This window comes from Sprattus sprattus (assembly GCF_963457725.1).
Source record: "Sprattus sprattus genome assembly, chromosome: 7".
NCBI classification, from domain to species: Eukaryota; Metazoa; Chordata; class Actinopteri; order Clupeiformes; family Clupeidae; genus Sprattus; species Sprattus sprattus.
Genome location: NC_137926.1, coordinates 4,709,529 through 4,731,468, shown reverse-complemented (window position 1 = coordinate 4,731,468; position 21,940 = coordinate 4,709,529). Strand labels below are relative to the sequence as shown.

Below are 21,940 nucleotides of genomic sequence, written 5' to 3'. Positions count from 1 at the left end.
TCTAAATGTCTCACTGACTGAACACACAAGCGACTCAGCCCCTCCTCTGCCGGTTACAATCCACGGTGACAGCCGTAATCACCACACCACTCCTGAGGAACCGGAGCTGTGCAGAGCCACTCACAGCCCCCAGATCGATCTCCCACAATCCCCTCTCGGGGGTCCAGGAGGAGAGCGAGGGAGGGAGAGAGGGGGGGAGGGGGGGTCCAGGAGGACGGGTCAGTCAATAATAAATCTGGGCTGCTAGGAGTAGGGAGGCTCCGTGCCACTCTGGATATTTACTCCAGTCCTCCAGTAATCACCACCATCCAGCTTCTTGATTTGGCTCGGCCATTCTCTTGCCGCTGATGAGAATGAACCCCAACCCTAACCACCAGAGGTACACAAACACACACACACACACACTAACACACACACACACACACACACACACACTAACACACACACACACACACACACACACACACACACACACACACACACACACACTAACACACACACACACTAACACACACATACACACACAAACACACACTAACACACACTAACATGAACTGCTCCTCTCCCTTAACAAAGCTTGGGGCTTTCCTGGAAATGAGTTTCCCGGAGGTAGTAAATTAAGATGACAACCCTTCAGATAAGGTGGCTTCAGTCCGCAGACGAGAATGGCTGTTCGCAAGTGAGGTAGAGAGAACTTTATCTGCAGCCAGATTTTGTTTTTTGAGTAGCACACAGAAAATGCGAACTACTGGGTGTATCAAACATGATTATGAAATACGGCTTCCTTCCCTTAAGGAGCTCAAGAATTCAGAGCACTTAATACCATGAATGGCAACACAACTCTTAGTAAAAATAAAAACCAATTCACTAGAATACTACAAGAATTCTTATTATTCTATTTATTGGAATTCATATTATTGTTATTGTAACACATATACAACCTCTCCTCTCCCACACACTCTCTCTCTCGGTCAATAAGTCTATCCCTCACTTTCTCTGACAACATCTTTACACCACAGCTTACACCCTGGAGGCAGTCAGGGTCAGAGAGCAGCCTCTTCAATCAGAGGATCCCCGTGACAACAGCCAAGCCCCACCAGAGACCCATTCCACAGACCCACTCCATCTCCGTCTCCATCCCATCCAACCCTCCCCCTGCTCCTCCCTCCTCCTCCTGTAAGAGCTCCGTCTCCATCCCCTCCTCCTCCTCCTCCTCCCCCTCCCTGCTCCTACTGTAAGAGCTCCGTCTCCATCCCCTCCAAAACTCCTCCTCCTCCTCCTCCCTGCTCCTACTGTAAGAGCTCCGTCTCCATCCCTCCTCCTCCTCCTCCTCCTCCCTGCTCCTACTGTGAGAGCTCCGTCTCCATCCCCCCCTCCTCCTCCTTCTCCTCCCTGCTCCTCCTGTAAGAGCTCCGTCTCCATCCCCTCCAAACCCTCCTCCTGCTCCTACTGTAAGAGCTCCTTCTCCATCCCTCCTCCTCCTCCCCCTGATCCTCCTCCTGCTCCTACTGTAAGAGCTCCGTCTCCATCCCCTCCAACCCTCCTCCTCCTCCTCCCCCTGCTCCTACTGTAAGAGCTCCGTCTCCATCCCTCCTCCTCCTCCCCCTCCTCCTACTGTGAGAGCTCCGTCTCCATCCCCCCCTCCTCCTCCTCCTCCTCCTTCCCCTGCTCCTCCTGTGAGAGCTCCGTCTCCATCCCTCCTCCTCCTCCCCCTCCTCCTACTGTGAGAGCTCCGTCTCCATCCCTCCTCCTCCTCCCCCTCCTCCTACTGTGAGAGCTCCGTCTCCATCCCCTCCAACCCTCCTCCTCCTCCTTCTCCCCCTGCTCCTACTGTAAGAGCTCCGTCTCCATCCCCTCCAACCCTCCTCCTCCTCCTCCTCCTCCTCCCTGCTCCTCCTGTAAGAGCTCCGTCTCTATCCCCTCCTCCTCCTCCTTCTCCCTGCTCCTACTGTAAGAGCTCCGTCTCCATCCCTCCTCCTCCTCCCCCTGCTCCTACTGTAAGAGCTCCGTCTCCATCCCTCCTCCTCCTCCCCCTGATCCTACTGTAAGAGCTCCGTCTCCATCCCTCCTCCTCCTCCTCCCTGATCCTACTGTAAGAGCTCCGTCTCCATCCCTCCTCCTCCTCCCCCTGATCCTACTGTAAGAGCTCCGTCTCCATCCCTCCTCCTCCTCCTACTCCTCCTCCCCACTGCTCCTACTGTAAGAGCTCCGTCTCCATCCCTCCTCCTCCTCCTCCTCCTCCTCCTCCTCCCTGCTCCTACTGTAAGAGCTCCGTCTCCATCCCCTCCAAACCCTCCTCCTCCTCCTGTAAGAGCTCCGTCTCCGTCCCTCCTCCTCCTCCCCCTGCTCCTCCTGTAAGAGCTCCGTCTCCATCCCCTCCAAACCCTCCTCCTCCCCCTGATCCTACTGTAAGAGCTCCGTCTCCATCCCTCCTCCTCCTCCTCCTCCTCCTCCTCCTCCTCCTCCTCCTCCTGTGAGAGCTCACACCTTTCCGCCTGGGCTCGTGAGCCCCACTGAAGCGGAGGTGTTCGCAGCTCTGGAAGGGTAAATAAATGCAACGTGTGATATGTTTGCCCAGATGGCAGCCACCTCCACATATTATTCCTTTTTCTCTCACATGCTTCATCCTCCTCCTCCTCCTCCTCCTCCTCCTCCTCCACTCCGAGTGAACCCTCCTCCTCCTACTGTAAGAGCTCCGTCTCCATCCCCTCCAACCCTCCTCCTCCTCCTCCCCACTGCTCCTACTGTAAGAGCTCCGTCTCCATCCTCCTCCTCCTCCTCCTCCTCCTCCTCCTCCACTCCGAGTGAACCCATCATTGTGCCTGAGAGACGGGAATAGTCAAACATCACATGAGCGGAAAAATTCTTTGGGCAATTTCATGGGCTTGTCTGCGCAGTGGAATTGGCCCATAGACAGTAACTCAAGTCAAGTTCAATACCATTACTGAGATACTGTAGGCTACATATATGGTATGGCAGTGGGGATTGATATCATGTGTGCCATCTAAAGCCATTAGAAGTACTCTAGTCTGAAGACTAATCTCACAAATGCGTCACAAATACTTTTAAAACATTTTATTTACTATTCAGTGTTTCCACAGTTATAAAAAATTATCTCAAATGACAATGTGGCCTCAAACACTTGACAGCAACAGCCTCCAGTAAGGACCATCCTGGACATCCATCTGTACAATATTTACATTAGTATGAACCTATTAACGCTGGTTCCGTTGCCAGGAGGACAATCTGTGGTCATAATGTGCGTGCAATGTACAGATGCCAGATAGGCCCCAAGAACACTGTAAGGTACACTGGAAATGACCTCCCCTTATTAGAGCCAGTACAAGAAGCTTTCTATCAGTGCCATCATGTAGGAACACTGTGTCAGTGAACAGAACCAAAAGGAACACATTAATAATGTTTTATGGCATTTTCCAATAAATAAATAAATAAACATGCAAAAACAAGCAGTCAAGCCTCAATAAAACACTGGGCTTGTTGATAAATGGCCCCGATATGCGCGGCAGAAGGAAACTCCCAGTCATCCCCAGCTGTTACCGCCTCTTAACCCTCGGCTCGGTTGAGCCAAGCCAGAGCCTCTGAAATCAGTGTGAATAACTATGCATGCCATCCGCCAAACAGGCCGCCCGGCCTCCTGTTTTTTCACGGCCGCAGAGCAGAGAATTACGGATGAAAAATTGAAAAATTACAGTCGTGATTACGGGCTCCCTGGAAAGTCTCTGTAACGAGAGCCGCGCGCATCGCCCGCGCTCGCCGACTCTGAGCGACAAGAATTTGGGGGGAAAGAATGAGTGGTTTTGTTTTTCTCACTCTCTGTGGCGTTAAAAAAAAAAAAAAAAGAGATATTACTTCCACGCGAGACGCGCTCAGTCCCAGAATGTGCCAAAAGCATCACACAAAAACGGCATGATGTAAAATTATACTTAATGGCTTTCTGCGGGTCACTGCAGACATCCTTGCACTGTCTCTTCTGGTACTTCAGAGAGAGAGAGCCGGCATATAAATGTTCGCTTGACTTGATTGACGGATGCAAATACCTAGTCCAAGTGTCCCATATAATGCATTCTGCCATTTCAACGGCCTGGGCTCCCAGACTTAACAGACCCATTTGCACGGTAGATGAAGCTGTTGAATGGAAGATAAAAAGGCGTTCGGGCAGAGAACCGCTCTTGAAACAGCTCACATCTATCTCTTTCTATCTCTTTTCTCAGTTAATAGCCAACCTATCTCAACTATCTATCTCTTTCTCTCTCTCTGAGTCAGTTAATTGCCAACCTATCTGAACTATCTATCTCTTTCTCTCTCTCTAAGTCAGTAAATAGCCAACCTATCTGAACCATCTATCCCTTTATCGCTCTCTAAGTCAGTAAATAGCCTACCTATCTGAAGCATTTACATCACGGGACTGAAATAAACTCCTCTGCGAAAAAATCCTGTGGTCGTTGCTGCTTTTCGTAACCATCAACACCAAACACTAACAGCCTCCCCGCCATTCTCCTTCGACTGGATCTGTCCTGTTCTCTGGAGCCAAGACAATGTCTCTTACCCAAAGTGACTCGGGAGAGGAAACAGCTATGATCGAGAGAGAAACAACAGGCGTTTCGTTTGCACTGCGTCTGAGGACAACTAGAAGTGGTCTGGGTGTCAAAGTTAGCACTACTGTTGTTCTTCCATTATGGTCCTACTTGCTACTTGCACTTACAGCGGTTACATTCCTGCACTTCTTTTTCCTCTCTATTTCGTTTTTTTTTTTTAATTATTTCTTATGTAAAGTAGTATTTATAGTTACACCTGAGTTCTAATGCTCGTAGCTTGACTGTTCTCTCCCTTATTCGTCGCTTTGGACAAAAGTGTCTGCTTAATGACTAAATGTAAAATGTTAAATGTACTTACAACCTTCCTCAGGGCTGGAGGGAGAAGAGAATCGTGGTCATTAGTCTCTTCAAATACATCTATACTCCACCTCCACACAAAGGCTATTTCTGTAGCCTTAATAGCACAGTACACAGTTCAAGGTCATCAGAGTCTTTCAAGGGGACCATGAAGGCTCGAGCTGCGCTTGGTCTTAAATAAAATGCTGCCTTTCCAACGCTTGTTTGTGTATATCATCCTGAGCTGAGTCACGTGGCCATGTTTATCATTACAACACTGAGACAAGATACTCATTCAGGATATAATCTTCTAAAAAAACGAAAAAGACGATAAGCACAGGCATTGTCATCACAACGCTGTCCCATTGTGAACTCCTTACCGCTTCATGAACTCAGGCCCGTGATGCACCATATCAGCCGGATAGAAATGCCATCCTGTCCTAGCCAGTGGTGTAGTCCAGGGTATACGCAGGTATACGGAGTATACCCACTTATTTTTCAGTCAGCAGTGGGTATACCCACTTCTCAGAACAGGACGTTTATCCTGTGCTGTATGGGCTGCTTAAAACAATTGCCAAATTAAGAGAATACCCACTTCTCCAGGGACCACTACACCACTGGTCCTAGCGATAGTCCCAATGAGAGAACCACAGGAACCATCTAAGAACTACTGATCAGACACAAGAGAGGAGCAACGCTGGGGTCTTTATTTCCTCTCCACCACACCACACAACTGCTACCAGAGGGCATTTGACTTTTCCATGCGGTCAGATAGATTATGTCAGACAGGGTGTACATACAGTAGTAGGCACGGAGGCGCAGGAGTCCAAACCCAAAAGAAGTCGCTCCACGCACGGAGAAAGTGCTCTCTCTCCGAATAACGGGAACCAGATGACCTTAATGGCTTTTGAAAGAGTAATTTTGCATGTGAGTTTGCTCCATGGAGCTGTGACAACCAGCCATGGAGGATGACACCGCCTGAGCCACAATACACCATGGAAGAAACTGATTGTTGCAAGCACTAGCCATGATGCAGTTTCCCCTTCTCTAGCTGGGAATGGACAAAGTAAATGTTCTCATGGCTGCACTGTCGCGATCAATGACTTGTAAGGAGGGCTTTGGCCGTTGGAGTTGGCCAGGACTCTGCCTCAACCCATGCGAAGCTGCTGAACATGACACTGAGCCTTTTCCCCTCACACACAGACAACACAACACAACACACACTAGTATCCTACTCCTACTTGAGATCACATCATCCCAGAAGGTGTTTAGATAGAAAAAAAAAGCGCTTAAAGCTATAACTACTACTGTCCGAAGCATTCTTCGAAAGCGGGTTCTAATTTTCTTTGAGACCTCCAAGAGATTGCTGTTTGATTTGACCTCACAGCCAGGTTATCTGAAGATATCTTAAGTGCAGGGGCTTTTTTTATGGCAGACTGTCATAAAATACATCAGCTTGACTGTCAACATCAGCCTACACCCGATCTGGGCAATTTCACTGTAGTTCCTCTCTGATAGATGATATGCATGGCGAAAGATCATTGGTAATGCACAGGTAAAACACCTTAAGCAAGGTCTCAACAAACACATGAGACACCGCACACTCACAGATAACATCTTTTATCTACAGTTACCATCTATTTACAGTCAAGTCTGGTGTCTGTAACGACAGAGCAAAAGGTTATCACTACCATAAATGAGATAGCTTGTCCGCAGAGTATAGCTTTCAGCGGATGGTTCGAGTGTAATTTGGGATGCACAGATCCTAAACCGACCCGCAGAAAATACGCAACAGGATTCATAACAGCTTATCAAGGAAGCACGTTTGCAGGAGAGCACACATTCACAGTACGTCTATGGATTATCGTGTGAGGGAATCAGGAGACTAGCCAACACTGAGGTGAAGCGAAGCAAAGCTTTCAAGTGCGCCTGGATGTCTCCCAGTTCATCTAAGATATGAGGTGGTGACCAAAACATCATGTGCCGCACAAACACCAAAGAGGAATTGTCAACAGGTAAACGAACGTGAAATGCAAAAGTGATCCAGAGAGATACAAATAAGGGAAAACAATATTTATAAAGTGTATTCCACCACCCCACGTCATCTACCAAAGTTGTAGGGCCACTTCGCGTCATTTCCATTATACAGTTCAGATGACGAAGTTAATGACAACACGCTTGACTACATAAGACAGTAAATAAATGGAGTGGGTGGTTTCCATCCGTTAAAAACTTAACAAACTGTCACATAATGCCTATTTTATCTGAGCATTAATCAGGATGTTTCGTTTGTTTACGTCATTCGTCTAAACGGCTAAGAAGTTTGACACCGCACACGGTCCTTTTACATCGATAATTACCCCAAAAGCAGCCATTAGCGTAGTTAGTTGTCGCCCACGGGGATTATTTAGAATTCCCTCCTCATACAGAAAAATAATTACAGATGTTTTTAATAATTACAGTAAACTTGCTATTAATAACACTAGCAATAATCATTCAAATTAACTTACTTGTGCTGTAAGACGCAGATATGAGAGGTCAGTACCGCGTTGGGTCACCACGCTTTTTCATATTACCTTGGCACTTTGAAACGGATCAAAGCCATTTTGGCAGCAGATAGAGCCAGGGTATGCTCAAAACAAGCTTACCCATGAACGGCAGGTTGAGAGTGGCGTGCGTACCTCGGTCTGACTGGAACCTTATTTTGAAGGTTGCGCGCGTTTGAGTCAGGGTAAATTCGCGCCATCTTGTGGGAAAAACAGTCTACATTCTATAGTCATGGTTTCACCTCAATCGAAATGGCGAAAATTCCACAATTGTAATGTATTGCAGCAACGCGTCAATTCAAAAAAATATCTTTAATGTTTTGACATTTGTTAAACTATACACCAAATATTCACAGATTTGATATCTATGACAAGGATAGGAGTCATATACGTGGACACTAGGTAGAGGTGGACAAAATGCTCACAGACAGAAAATCACACATAAATAACTACACATTGCACACACATTTCTGACATTAAACACAGCATTTCCCATTTACACATCTCACACACAGGATTGTGGGGCAAACTCGCATTTCACCCACATCAGGGAATGCACACTACACAGCCCCCACCAAACTGGTCAAGTGTCCCCAGTGACCAAGGCATTACAACAATGATTGTTTCTGAGAATCAAGGATGCTTCCTTGGTAGGACGTGTTCTTCAGAGGCTAGGCAAGACTCTTTCCTAGCATTTGGAGAACCAAGAATGGAACAATCTAGCGAGTGAACGTCATTAAAAAGGTTCCGCCTTCAAATTCCACGCTTATTTTTTTTTTTTTAAAGGCTCTGGTATGTGCACATTAGTTTGTGGGTGATTTAAGAAAGCAGAGGATACTCCATCTGCATCCTTATAATTCTCTATAGGAAGGACTCAGGCCTTGTTAGAATTAGAAAGATCCTAAACATCAGAACAGTCCTTCTGGCAGGATTTGATGACATAGCAGTGTTGAAACGCAACCGTCAAGGATCCATCAAGGATCCCTCCTTAGGAAACATTACTTGAGAATCACCCCTCGTCTCTCACGTGCAGGGGACCTTGTCGTTGACACTGGGAGTGTCCCATGGGGTACCCTCGTGGAGAGGGAATGGGGGTAGGCGGCGCTGTTAGAGTCTAGTTGCATCATGTCACCATCTCCTGAATGGTTGCAGGTTGCCACAGAACCAGAGGTGAGAGCTGGACCAGGTTCTGATCCAATCTGGGGGAAGGGCTGTGTGGCGCTGTATGCATCCTTAATGCGGGCCAGGGTTTTAGTGTCTCCAGTTGCACTGTCAACAAACTGGGTGCCGTTTGTCATTGTGGAGGAGAGTTCAGTGAGTTCTGCTGGCGGCTGGGTATCAGGAAGAGGAGGAGAGTTCAGTGAGTTCTGCTGGCGCCTGGGTATCAGGAAGAGGAGGACTTCCTTGTTGCATCCCCCGAGTGATGGACGGGTGCAGCGGTTTACTACTTTTAGTAGCGCTTTACTACTAGTAGTAGCGGTTTACTACTTTAAGTAGCGGTTTACTACTAGTAGTAGCGGTTTACTACTTTAAGTAGCGCTTTACTACTAGTAGTAGCGGTTTACTACTTTAAGTAGCGGTTTACTACTTTAAGTAGCGCTTTACTACTAGTAGTAGCGGTGAACTACTTTAAGTAGCGGTTTACTACTAGTAGTAGCGGTTTACTACTAGTAGTAGCGGTGAACTACTTTAAGTAGCGGTTTACTACTTTAAGTAGCGCTTTACTACTAGTAGTAGCGGTTTACTACTTTAAGTAGCGGTTTACTACTAGTAGTAGCGGTTTACTACTTTAAGTAGCGCTTTACTACTAGTAGTAGCGCTTTACTACTTTAAGTAGCGGTTTACTACTTTAAGTAGCGCTTTACTACTAGTAGTAGCGGTTTACTACTTTAAGTAGCGGTTTACTACTAGTAGTAGCGGTTTACTACTTTAAGTAGCGCTTTACTACTAGTAGTAGCGCTTTACTACTTTAAGTAGCGCTTTACTACTTTAAGTAGCGCTTTACAACTAGTAGTAGCGGTGAACTACCTGTGAGAGCGGCTGAGGGAAAAGTGAGCCTATGACACCCATTGCTGTGGAGAACACTTCGCACACAGAGATAAGGTATGGGTCTATTGTCCAGAGTGCAAGAAGGGGGTGTCTCCTAATCTGACGAGCCAGTGGCGTGAGTGACGGCTTGCACCGTATTGGCACCTGGATCGTCCTGAAGAGGACTTCAAAGACTCTGAGGCTTTGAGGGGCTGTTTCAAGGCCACGGACTGGCAGGTTCTGATCGAGACACGGGGGAGGACATGGAGTGTCTGTGTTGCCCTTAAGTGGTCCGGGAGGCTGTTCCACAGTCGAGGGGCTGCAGCGGCGAAGGCCCGGTCGCCCATGGTGCGTAGCCTGGTGTTTGGGATCTGCAGGGACAGACTGTTATTGGATCTGAGGGGGCGGGTTGATGTTTGGGGAGTGATGGTGGCAAAGTCTCTGACGAAGCGACTGAAATAGGACACCAGTCCCAGGAAGCTCCGCAGCTCTCCGACGTCACCGGGCACAGGTCCGTCTCTCACCACTGTTACCTTTGCTGGGTGAGTGGGCACCCCTGCCACACCATCCACATGGCCCATGAATGCTTTTCTCTCGCCAGAAAAGACTTCACTGTTTCGGGCGCAGATGCAGGCCGGCTCGGTGGACGGATCTTCCATCTTGCTTGACCAAGGACAGCAGGCACACACACACACACAAAAACACGCAGACAACGCACACACACACACACACACACACACACACACACACACACACACACACAAAAACACGCAGACAACGCACACACACACACACACACACACACACAACCACACACGCAGACAACACACGCACACACACACACACACACACACACACACACACACACACACACACACACACACACACACACACAGACAACACACACACACACACACAGACAACACACACACACACACACACACACACACAGCAGGTAGGCGGATGGGGCATCTCCAGTGTTGATGTAGTGATGGACCAGGCTGGTGAGCGTGTAGTCTTCTTTTCGGGCTGCAAAGATGACGGTGACATGTTCCTGGAGGTCTTTCAGCTGACTTCTCTGGGTTGAACTCTTTCAGCTGACTTCTCTGGGTTGAGTCTTTCAGCTGACTTCTCTGGGTTGACTCTTTCACCTGTCATCTCTGGGTTGAACTCTTTCAGCTGTCATCTCTGGGTTGAACTCTTTCAGCTGACATCACTTGGTTGAACTCTTTCAGCTGACTTCTCTGGGTTGAACTCTTTCAGCTGTCATCTCTGGGTTGAACTCTTTCAGCTGTCATCTCTGGGTTGACTCTTTCAGCTGACTTCTCTGGGTTGAACTCTTTCAGCTGACATCTCTGGGTTGAACTCTTTCAGCTGACTTCTCTGGGTTGACTCTTTCAGCTGACTTCTCTGAGTTGACTCTTTCAGCTGCCATCTCTGGGTTGATCTGCTCCTGGAGCCCTTTCAGCTGACTTCTCTGGGTTGACTCCAGCCCCTCGCAGGTCCACTGGCACAGGTCCTCGATCGCCTGTGTGGTCTCTGCTGTTGGTGGTGGTTTTGGCATGCTGGCCAGTTCAGCTTCTGGATGCAGCGGCCGGCTGGCGGCTCTGGAGGCCACTGCTGGGGTGCAAACATTCCCACCTAGGGCTTGGTGGTGGTCAGGCGCGCCCTGTCTTGACTCACGATGGGGGCATGGAGACCCTCTGGACTAACGTAAACAGCTTGCGATGACCTCCACGGCAGCGGCAAAGTGCTGGACTCTTGCATCAAGACGGCGATCTCTGGTTGTGATCTCTGGACCCGGCGGTCACAGCATGTCAGCTGCTTGTGACATAGTGACAGCTCCTCTCTTCTAGCGATGCTTTTGACAATGGCTGTGGCGGGAGCAAGGTACTGGCCTCTCTCCAGCTGGCGACGGTTCTTTTCCGGCAGGCACTGTTGTGGATCTGGTGGCCCGTCTGATGGGTTGATGGGTTGTCCTCTGCATTGGCGTGAAGGGCTGGAATTAGCTGTGCTCTGGACACATCCACCATATCCCCAACTTGGCCAGCAGATCCAATCCAATGATACAGCGATCCAAAACGGATGATGACCAACAACCTCTTCCCCTCCATCTGCACCCTCTCTCTGGTGGCAGTGGCGCAGCTTTGTGTCTGCCCTGCGTTGTGGTCGTTTGGTGCATGTGGTGCTTTGGGCCAGTGGACTACAGGACGTGCTCCCCTCACTCAGCCTCGTCCATGGCTCTCACCAGTGGACTACAGGACGTGCACCCCTCACTCAGCCTCGTCCATGGCCGCCGCAATAGAGCTGGGGGCACTTATGTGAATGTGGTCCCTCAGCTGCAAATCCCAGAAGGAAGCTTGAAGTGCTAGCCCCTCTTGTTGGTTGGCATCGGAAGTTGGATAACTGCGGTGAACATATAGGCAAACGTCTCCCTTACTGTGGCGTCAGGTGGCCAGCTTGTCACGGAAGCATCAATGGCTATTGGCTAAGCACCATTGCTCTCACTTTTTCAAAACTCTTTACACAATGTGCTTTATAACACTCCAACAAGCACATCAGTTCACTTTTCATGGAAAAGGCACTTCAAAACACTTCATACTTCACCAAAAAGTGACACTTTTACATAACTATAACTTATAACATTTTAAAGCGCTACAAAATGCATATATTATGTGTTGCCATATCCTGTATTTGTTTGCATAATTTGGTACTGCATTGCAAAACAAGTATGACACCTTTACAGTAAATTCTGTAACAAAGTGCTGCAATATGTTTCATCAATTTTTTTGGTACCATAGATCAAAAGGTGTGTAGATGCTACCATTTGAGGTCTGCTGTAGCCCTAATGCTAATCCATTGTGTCCCCTGTATTTAGAATAAAAATGTTATCAACTTCACATTTACTGCAATGTTCTCCCTTTATTAACAGTAAACCTTAAGGGAAAAATCTTTAGCATATCATATCCACACCTACAACGCCCCACAAATATTTCAAGACAAGCGTGTCACCAAGATCAAACCTTTTGATCAATTTGTGTGCCTTTTACAATACTGTAGATACCACTCTGGAGTGTGATACATTCACTCCATGTGGTATATGGCGTCAGAGGTACAGTGGTTAGTGTTCCTAACTGACGTACAGTCGACCCAGGTTCGATTCCTGGGCAGTGCAGGATGCCATTGTAAAGGCCGAAATATACTTCTACGACTCTGCTACTTCGTGGTCACGCAGTTTGGGAGGTACACGTCAGGCCACAAAGCGGTGTTCCGAGAGGGTTTGCCACGACGGAGAGGGCTCTCTGTGTCTCCGTAAACGGACGATCACTTAAGGTAAAAGCATCTGCCGGCCCAGGTTCAGTTCCCGGGCAATGCAGGATGCCATTGTACGTCACTTTGAGTACAAGAATCTTCTAACTACCAGGGCCTCGTTTCCCGATAACGACGTATCTTAACGGCCTACGTGGATTTTGGCGACATCATAGACTCATCATTGCCGTAAGTGCGGCGTCGGGAAACCGCTCTGCAATATCCCTCTTACGACCGATTTCAAGTGCTTTTTAGCGTTCGGGAAACTAGGCCCAGACCTTTACTGTAGTTGTATGTTTAGGTCACTTTCTCTCATTTAAAAGCCCAGCATTTACATATACAGTAGTAATAGTGGAGAAACCTGTAATCTCTATTTTTCCCTACATACATGCACATTTGTATAACCACTTTATAGTTGGTAACAAGCCTGCAAACACACAAAACACAGCAAAAACTGGATAAATGTTCCACCAAAATCTGAATAATCTGTCTTGTATATTGTTTCAAAAAACAGCATATTTCCATCAATGGTGATAGGCTAAATTTTGAACGAAGTATCTAAATGTCAGAGTATCTACTGATATGAGAATTGTATCAAGTGTTCTGAAAAAGTGGGCATGACGAAAATGACTGTACAAAAAAACTTAAAATGTGACAAGACAGATTTTTTGATAAGTAGGCCTATATTTAGCCTTTGTTTGACTTTAATGTTGGCTAATACAATCTTTATAGATTGCAAATAGCCTGTATGTGCTACACCATCTTAGATGTTGTGGTTTGGTAGGTTTTGAAAGATATAAATTGGAATTGCACTATTGGAACTAGATTGCAGACTCCAGTGTTTTTGAAATGATAGAAGTTGATAGAGAAAAATAAAGAGTAGCCTCACAGACCAAATTCATAGTACAAATATAAATATAAATAACTTCTGAGATTAAATTTTGACTTTAAATTCTGACTTCAAACTTTAAACCCCATAAAACGAAATCATAAAACACACCCCCCCTGGCGCTAGAAAAACAAATCCCCTCATAGGTAGCCCGAAAAATAATAATAATACGCATACATAGATAGCCTGGAGCAAGCGTAAAATGTAGGCTCATGGCATGGGATTTCTGTAGTTCGGTTATTATTTCGGATTTCAAAAGTGTCCAGCTTTTCATAACGTAGCCTCCTGCATTAATATGTAGCTACCAAAATCATCCGCACGGAGGATAAACACTTCCTGTATTTTGAAACGGGCTACTCCATGGAGACTGTGGCTACTTGTATGTCTAGTCAAATTCAGAGGCTGCGATCTGAGGCATGATTGTGAATTCAAAGTTGCCTACCATATGCTTTAGGTAGAAAATGTTTAGTGTTATTTGTAATGCATAAACCTGTTGGTCGCTTCTTAGGGTAAAGACTCAGTTATTCTACACCTGTGTGACGAAAGGTATCAAAGGGATTAGATTGGCTGTGTTTAAACAAAAGGATGTCTAAACTACCGGGATCTACGGGAATATCACTTCTGGGTGACAAGTCACTGGAATTTTATCGGGACCCAATAACTTTTTGCGAACGTCGTATTGAGAAGCATGGCAGCCGAATATTTCAAGCAAGGCTTCTCAACAAGTCAACATCTTTCGTGTGCTCGGTGCAAGGGATGAAAGAACTTCTTTGCGGTAGGCTACGCTCATTTAGAGGTCGCAAAGGTTGTGTGCGTGTGGTGTCACCATGACGTTGCGATTTGAGATAGCCATGTTGATTCAATGCACGCATCGTTTCCTACTACTTAACACTGTAAACAATTCAAACGGGGTAGCATATGTGAGAACATTTGACTGTGGGTTATATTCGTCTGCCTGGCAGCTTTCTGGCTATTTCTATTGTTGTTTATAAACAACTGTGGTCTATACATATGCGATTACATCTATTGTACTGCTGGTTTAAATGAGTAACGTGCTTCAGTATGCATGGTTTATTCCCGTAGGACTTCACTGGGTTTTGGAATCCTCGGTGGATTATAGACTGTCAGGGGTTATTGTCACGAGACAGAATATCCTACTCGTGACCCTCTGCCAGAGGCTTTGTGAATTAATTGACCCCTTTCGATCGCGCTGGGGGGAAAGCTTTGTGTATTTGGCCCTTACGAAATAGAAAGACAACCTTATTTTATGAAAAATGTACCTTTGTAGCATGTTAAACACCTGAAAGATATTATATTATATATACATTTATAGAAATATAATAGAAAATATAGGTTTAAGTGATGGCCTAAAGAAAAAGTAGAAGCAGATTTTGGATAGCTAACTCTGAACCAATGCTGCCTGTTATGTACAGAAAAAACTGGTCATACACTGGTCAAACACATAAACTGGTCATACAGTACATATTACAAAGTAGTAGAAATTCCTGCGACACTGTTTGCTTATTGTAGCCTATGGCAGTTCTCCTTTCAGTTCTCTTGACACAGCCTATATCTGCTTATCAGTTCAGATATCCTATTAAAAGGAAGCAAGCACTGGGTACAAGGAAGCAGTAATCTGTGAGAACTCATGCCTCTGTTCTGAATGGGTGTTTACATTCTTCTAGCACACAGGAAGTTCATCTTCATCAACCCAGGGCTTCCTCTCTCTCAGGCACCCTTGTGTTTTGGTGTGGATACGCGACCACACTCCTGTAGCGAACCGATGAGATGAGACACATCTATTTCCCAAACATTTTACGACTAATGTTATGAAACTATTATAGACTATTTATGACACACATCAATTTCCCAAACAACTAGAAGCTGCGTTATCTGTCCGTATTGCTTTCCTTCTTCTGTAGGGGGACTTAAGTAGTGGCATGATCAGTCTCCGTGTTTCTGCGACTGACTTGGCAGTTTGCTGAATGGATGAAAGCAAATGGATGAAATAACAGCTGCCTTACAGATGGAAATGATACTGTAGTTTCGGTTAAGATCTGACAGTTCCTCTGTGTATGTTTTTCACCCAGATAAATCATCTGTGTTCCTGAAAGACCCCACTGATATCATGACATACATGTATGGAGACAACATTGTTACGACCAATGGTGAGATAATAAAGCACTTACTTTGGCGGCAGTCCACCCCAAAAAAAAGTCACATACTTACCTGTTGCAGGACACCATTTGCTCACCATTCTCTGATGAGGATACTTGAAACCATTTGGTTATAACAGTGGAGCTTTTATTGAAGTATGCTCTCCAGAGTAAACACAAGTACAAAATAGAGAGAAATGTTGAAGGGATGCAATCTATTTCAGGCTAATTACTGTGTAGAACTGATTTTGTTGGTGGCCAGGGACTGCTTTCACCATAAATGATATAAGAAATTCTCTGCATCTTTACTTCTAGATATTCATACATAACTGTGGCATGTAAACTCCTATATACTAAAATATTGTATCTCCTGTTGCATAATATCGCTAATCATATATCAAAATTGGTGTTAAAGCAATCTATCTAAAGTTAGAACAGAGCTGTCCTTTTACATTTTTAATTTAGCCCTGTGTGGTTTAATTGCATATGATTATTATGTTTTTAAATACAAAAATGTGTGTTCGTCTTGTCCTGCCCAGACCGATGTCAGTGTTCTCTCAGATTACCGAATGAAAAAAATAACACCCGCAATGTTTCATCTGGCCACCAGAGAGCGGTGTTGCAAAGAGAATAGAGTCACTAAGCCTGCCCTGGCAATTTGTCTACGTTTCATAGCCTGTCACCCAGCATTTTAACCGTCACGACTATAACATCACTGTCTTTGAGCAATAAAAACGCTCTGATACCATCATTCATATTGCTCACATCCCATTCACAAACCCAATTATGACCAGATATTTTATCAACCCAAAACATCCACTGTCTGTAATCTATCAATCAGTTTATGCGGCGGGTCCTTGAGCAGGCTGTTAATGACCTCTTTCATCTCCGCCACTCTTTCAGGGGAGGAGGCCAGTCTGCTCCGCTTGTCTCTCATGAATCTGTTCACGGGGAAGTGCCTGGCATCCAGCTCTGATTACATTAGCAGGTAATGAACGTGTCACCTCGTCAGGGATCCCAACCGCGGCAGGCCCACGGGGCAAACAACAGGCTCATCTCACCGAGACGAGACGAGACGAGATTGTCTACCTAATGCCTAAAGAAGCAATACACAGTGTTATTGTTTATCAATGCAGTGCACAACTCTAAATGCTTTTATGTCCAGACACAAAGAAAACCATACCACAGGGCTATTCTACACAGAACTTGTATAAATAACACAACGGACACAACACCTAACACATGTTTGGGAATTCTACTGTGTTGTGAGTAAATGAGTATGGACCCAGCCATGCACGCTGAAAAGACAAGAGTCTAGTGCATAAAGGAGATGAACCTGTTGTTTACTGTGCAGTCCGGCAATGTTCTGTTGTCATGGCGAGTTCTCGTTAGGACTGCAGAACGTCGCAGGCCTGTGGTGTAGTCCAGGGTATACGCAGGTATACGGAGTATACCCACCTATTTTGCAGTCAGCATGGCGTGTACCCACTTTTCAAAACAGGGTGTTTATCCTGTGCTGTATGGGCTGCTTAAAAAAAATTAAGAGTATACCCACTTCTCCAGGGACCACTACACCACTGATCGCAGGCTTGTAAAAGTAAACAGATGGTTTACCTCACCTGTTACCAAACTAAACATTGTTATTATTTGCGTGTAGTGTGCAACACACACCCCAAACTACAGAGCAGCAGACAAATACAAATACAGGTACATAGAATCCACCATTTTAAAAGTCCTAGTGGACTGTTTTTGAATTACAGTGTAAAAGATGAGTGTCAGAACAGTGTCTTTGCTGAAGGATAAACCCTCTGTAGAACAGACGTAGAGGGATGTGTTTTTCCCCACATGTGATCCTACTTGTGAATGAAGAAATGATGACATGGGTGTACCTCATGACGTAATGAAGCCTACGTAAGAACAATATGTACGCTGACTGTAGGTCTCTAATGGGAGTTAATGCCATTCTTATGACATCACTGCTGGCCTTCTAAGTGGCTTAAGCAAGGTTCTTAATTATGTATTAATGCTGAGCAGCATGAAGCCATATGTTGAATCATTTCCTTAACTTGCCAAAAATGGAACGAACAGCTATTGGGCTTTCACCCTCTCTCGTCTAATTAGAGGGGTACTGTAAGTTTAACGCTAAATCTGGTCAGATACAGCACTTTATGTTCCGCAGTCATTGTTAAGAAAAAAACAATGTTCTCTGCAGTAACACTGACATCTGTGCTAATCTCCATGTGAATTCCCAGTGTGTGTGTGTGTGTGTGTGTGTGTGTGTGTCTGTGTGAGTGTGTGTGTGCGTGCAGGCTGAGATATTATCCGTTGTTATGTAAAAGCTGCTTGTCTGTTGTTTTCCCTGTGCAGTGTTTGTGAGCGCAGCCTGAAGGACCTCTCCTCAAGGTAAGACTTGCAGGGTGGATCTCTGCTGAAGGCGAAGTCATACCTATGTTACATAACCGAAGCGGTGTAGTTTAGATGCCATACCTATGTTACATAACCGAAGCGGTGTAGTTTAGACGCCATACCTATGTTACATAACCGAAGCGGTGTAGTTTAGATGCCATACCTATGTTACGTAACCGAAGCGGTGTAGTTTAGACGCCATACCTATGTTACGTAACCGAAGCCGTGTAGTTTAGATGCCATACCTATGTTACGTAACCGAAGCGGTGTAGTTTAGACGCCATACCTGTGTTACGTAACCGAAGCGGTGTAGTTTAGATGCCATACCTATGTTACGTAACCGAAGCGGTGTAGTTTAGACGCCATACCTGTGTTACGTAACCGAAGCGGTGTAGTTTAGACGCCATACCTGTGTTACGTAACCGAAGCGGTGTAGTTTTAGCCGTTGTTAAGGTTCCAGAACAGATGGGCCGTACAGTGGAGGTGTGTTTACGGGAGCATCACACACTTCATACAAATCATTTTGACAAATATATTTTTTTCTACTCCTTGATTTAACAGAACACAAATTGTTTAATTGAAAGAGAACACAATATGCCCTATGTCCATATGAAGTCTGATTCACAACACAAAAACTGTCCCCCAACAAACTATATTTCTGTGAAAATGGGAGAGAAAACAGAAAACCCCACCATTATGATCCGGCACACAACACAACAACTTTCCGTATGTTTTATGCTCTGTAAATACTTCCCCATCTTCATCCTTGTCATCATAATCATCACCATCATCATCATCATCTTCACAGTATGGTAGCAGTATAGGGGACTCATACAGTATCTGTACTGTCCTTCAGTGCAGAGCCCCAGGCTGTGCACACCATCTTCATCTCCATCACCATTATCATTATCATCATCTTCATCATCATCATCATCATCATCATCATCATCATTATCATCTTCACAGTGTGTTAGCAGTATAGGGGACTCATATCTGTACTGTCCTTGAGTGCAGAGCCCCAGGCTGTGTTCACCATCTTCATCACCATTATCATCATCATCATCATCATCATCATCACCATCATCATCATCATCACAGTGTGTTAGCAGTATAGGGGACTCATATCTGTACTGTCATTTAGTGCAAAGCCCCAGGCTGTGAACACCATCTTCATCTCCATCACCATTATCATCATCATCATCGTCATCATCATCATTAGATTAGATTAGATTAGATTAAACTTTATTGTCATTACACAGAGTACAAGTACTGAGACAACGAAATGCAATTTAGCATCCAACCAGAAGTGCAAAATAGCAATACAAGTGCAGAGTATGTGCAAATGTAGGGTGGAATAAGTGAATAAATATGATATGTCCAGTAAGAGTTAGAATATGACCCATCATCACAGTATGGTAGCAGTATAGGGGACTCATATCTGTACTGTCATTTAGTGCAAAGCCCCAGGCTGTGAACACCATCTTCATCTCCATCACCATTATCATCATCATCATCATCTTCACAGTATGGTAGCAGTATAGGGGACTCATACAGTATCTGTGCTGTTCTTCAGTGCAGAGCCCCAGGCCGTCTACAGCATCTTCAAGAGGCTGGGCTCGGAGCTGGTGCTGGGCCTGTTCCTGAACGTCAAGGCAGAGGAGAATCCAGAGGCGTTCGAGGAGATCACTCAGCTCTGCACCCTCCACTGGCATGGTGAGGGAGTGAGTGAATAAGTGAGTGAGAGAGAGAGTGAGTGACAGAGAGTAAGTGAGTGAGTGAATGAATGAGTGAGAAAGTGAATGAGTGACAGAGAGTGAGTGAGTGAGAGAGTGAATGAGTGACAGAGAGTGAGTGATTGAGAGAGTGAGTGAGTGAGTGAGTGAATGAGTGTGTTAATTTGTTTATATGGGAGTGAGTTAGGGAGTGACAGCGAGTGAGTGAGTGAGTGAGAGAGTGTGAAAGTGTGAGAGTGAGTGACAGAGAGTGAGTGAGTGAGAGAGTGAGTGACAGAGAGAGAGTGAGTGAGTGAGAGAGTGAGTGAGTGAGAAAGTGAATGAGTGAGAAAGTGAATGAGTGTGTTCATTTGTTTATAGGAGAGTGAGTGAGGGAGTGACAGAGAGAGTGAGGAAGTGAGTGAGTGAGTGAGTGAGAGAGTAGTGAGTGAGTGATTTAATGAGTGAGTGAGTGATTGTATTAATTTGTTTATGGGGGAGTCAGTGATTGAGTAAATGAATGAGTGAGTGATTGTATTAATTTGTTTATGAGTAAGTGGGTGAATAAGTGAGTGAGTAACAGAGTGAGTGAGTGATTGAGTAAATGAATGAGTGAGTGAGTGAGTGAGTATGCGTTTGTGAGTGGGTGACTTAGTGAGTGAGTGAGTGAATGTGTTTGTGAATTAATGAAAATGATTTTGGTGTGTGAGTGAGTAAATGAGTGAGTGAATGAGGGAGTGAGTGAATGAAAGAACAGTGGGTGAGTGTGTTCTTGGGTGAGTGACTGAGTGAGCAAGCAAGTGAATGAGTGAGCGAGTGAGTGTGCAAGTGAGGGGGTTGTGGTGTGGGTGAGTGAGTTAATCAGTGAATGAATGAGGGAGTGAGTGAATGATGATGTGATGAGTGAGTGAGTGTGTTTATCAGTGAATGAATGAGGGAGTGAGTGAATGATGATGTGATGAGTGAGTGAGTGAGTTTATCAGTGAGTGAATGAGGGAGTGATGAGTGAGTGAGTGAGTTTATCAGTGAGTGAATGAGGGAGTGAGTGAATGAACGACCGAGTGGGTGAGTGTGTTCTTGGGTGAGTGAGTGAGTGAGCGAGTGAGTGTGCAAGTGAGGGGGTTGTGGTGTGGGTGAGTGACTGAGTGAGCAAGCAAGTGAGGGGGTTGTGGTGTGGGTGAGTGAGTGAGCGTGCGAGTGAGTGAGGGGGTTGTGGTGTGGGTGAGTGAGTGAGTGAGCGTGCGAGTGAGTGAGGGGGTTGTGGTGCGGTGAGTGAGTGAGCGTGCGAGAGAGTGTGTGAGTCAGCCTGTCTGTCTGAGCTGGGTCAGGGTGTACAGTACTGCACAAAGAGATTACCCACAGCACTGGATTAGGACAGTGCAGCCTGCCCACCTGTGTGATAACCACTTGAGTACATGTTCCTTTTGTAGGCATTAGGTGGTGTTACGCTTGAGTTCATGTTCCTTTGTTGGCATTGGGTGGTTACGCCTGGGTACATGTTCCTTTGTTGGCATTGGGTGGTTACGCTTGGTGTTCCTTTGTGAGCATACGGTGGTTACAGTGTTATTGCTGTGGGAAAGATTAGGGATGATGTTGGTGTGAGTGAACTGAAGCTGAAATCCTGCTAAAAATGAAATGATAGATATGGTGTGGATGAGAATGTCACTGTGGGAGACTTCCAGAAGAGTGCAGCATTAGCACAAAGCACAAGTCACAAAGACATGGACCGAAGGAAAAGGAGAAGCATGTTGTTTCTATCTCTTTCTCTCTCTTTCTCTATATATCTCTCTCTATATATATGTATATCTTTCTCTATCTCTCTCTTTTTCTCTCTCTCTCCCTCTCTCTCTCTTTCTCTCTCTGTTGTTGTTTGTGTACATTAAAATATGTCTCCATTAAAAACAATAACAAACTGTCTTTCAACTGTTAGATATCTCTTTTGAAAAAATAAAACATAAATAAAATAGAGTATGGGTTGTTGATAATGTTAATGTTAATGGTC

The 21,940-nt window shown here is 45.6% G+C and overlaps 1 protein-coding gene across 1 annotated transcript in view; it reads left to right on the top strand.

The window, feature by feature from the left end:
* Window positions 1-14,249: 14,249 nt before the first annotated feature.
* The window catches only part of LOC308367990 (putative cytochrome P450 120), a gene marked incomplete at both ends in the record, with an annotated part of 56,939 nt that continues 49,248 nt past the window's right edge, over window positions 14,250-21,940 (top strand). The window contains 5 exons of the mRNA XM_080842023.1: window positions 14,250-14,439; window positions 15,755-15,832; window positions 16,724-16,808; window positions 18,188-18,223; window positions 19,800-19,939. Of these exons, the coding sequence (XP_080698149.1) occupies window positions 14,250-14,439; window positions 15,755-15,832; window positions 16,724-16,808; window positions 18,188-18,223; window positions 19,800-19,939 (529 nt within the window). The remainder of the gene's footprint in view (window positions 14,440-15,754; window positions 15,833-16,723; window positions 16,809-18,187; window positions 18,224-19,799; window positions 19,940-21,940) is intronic.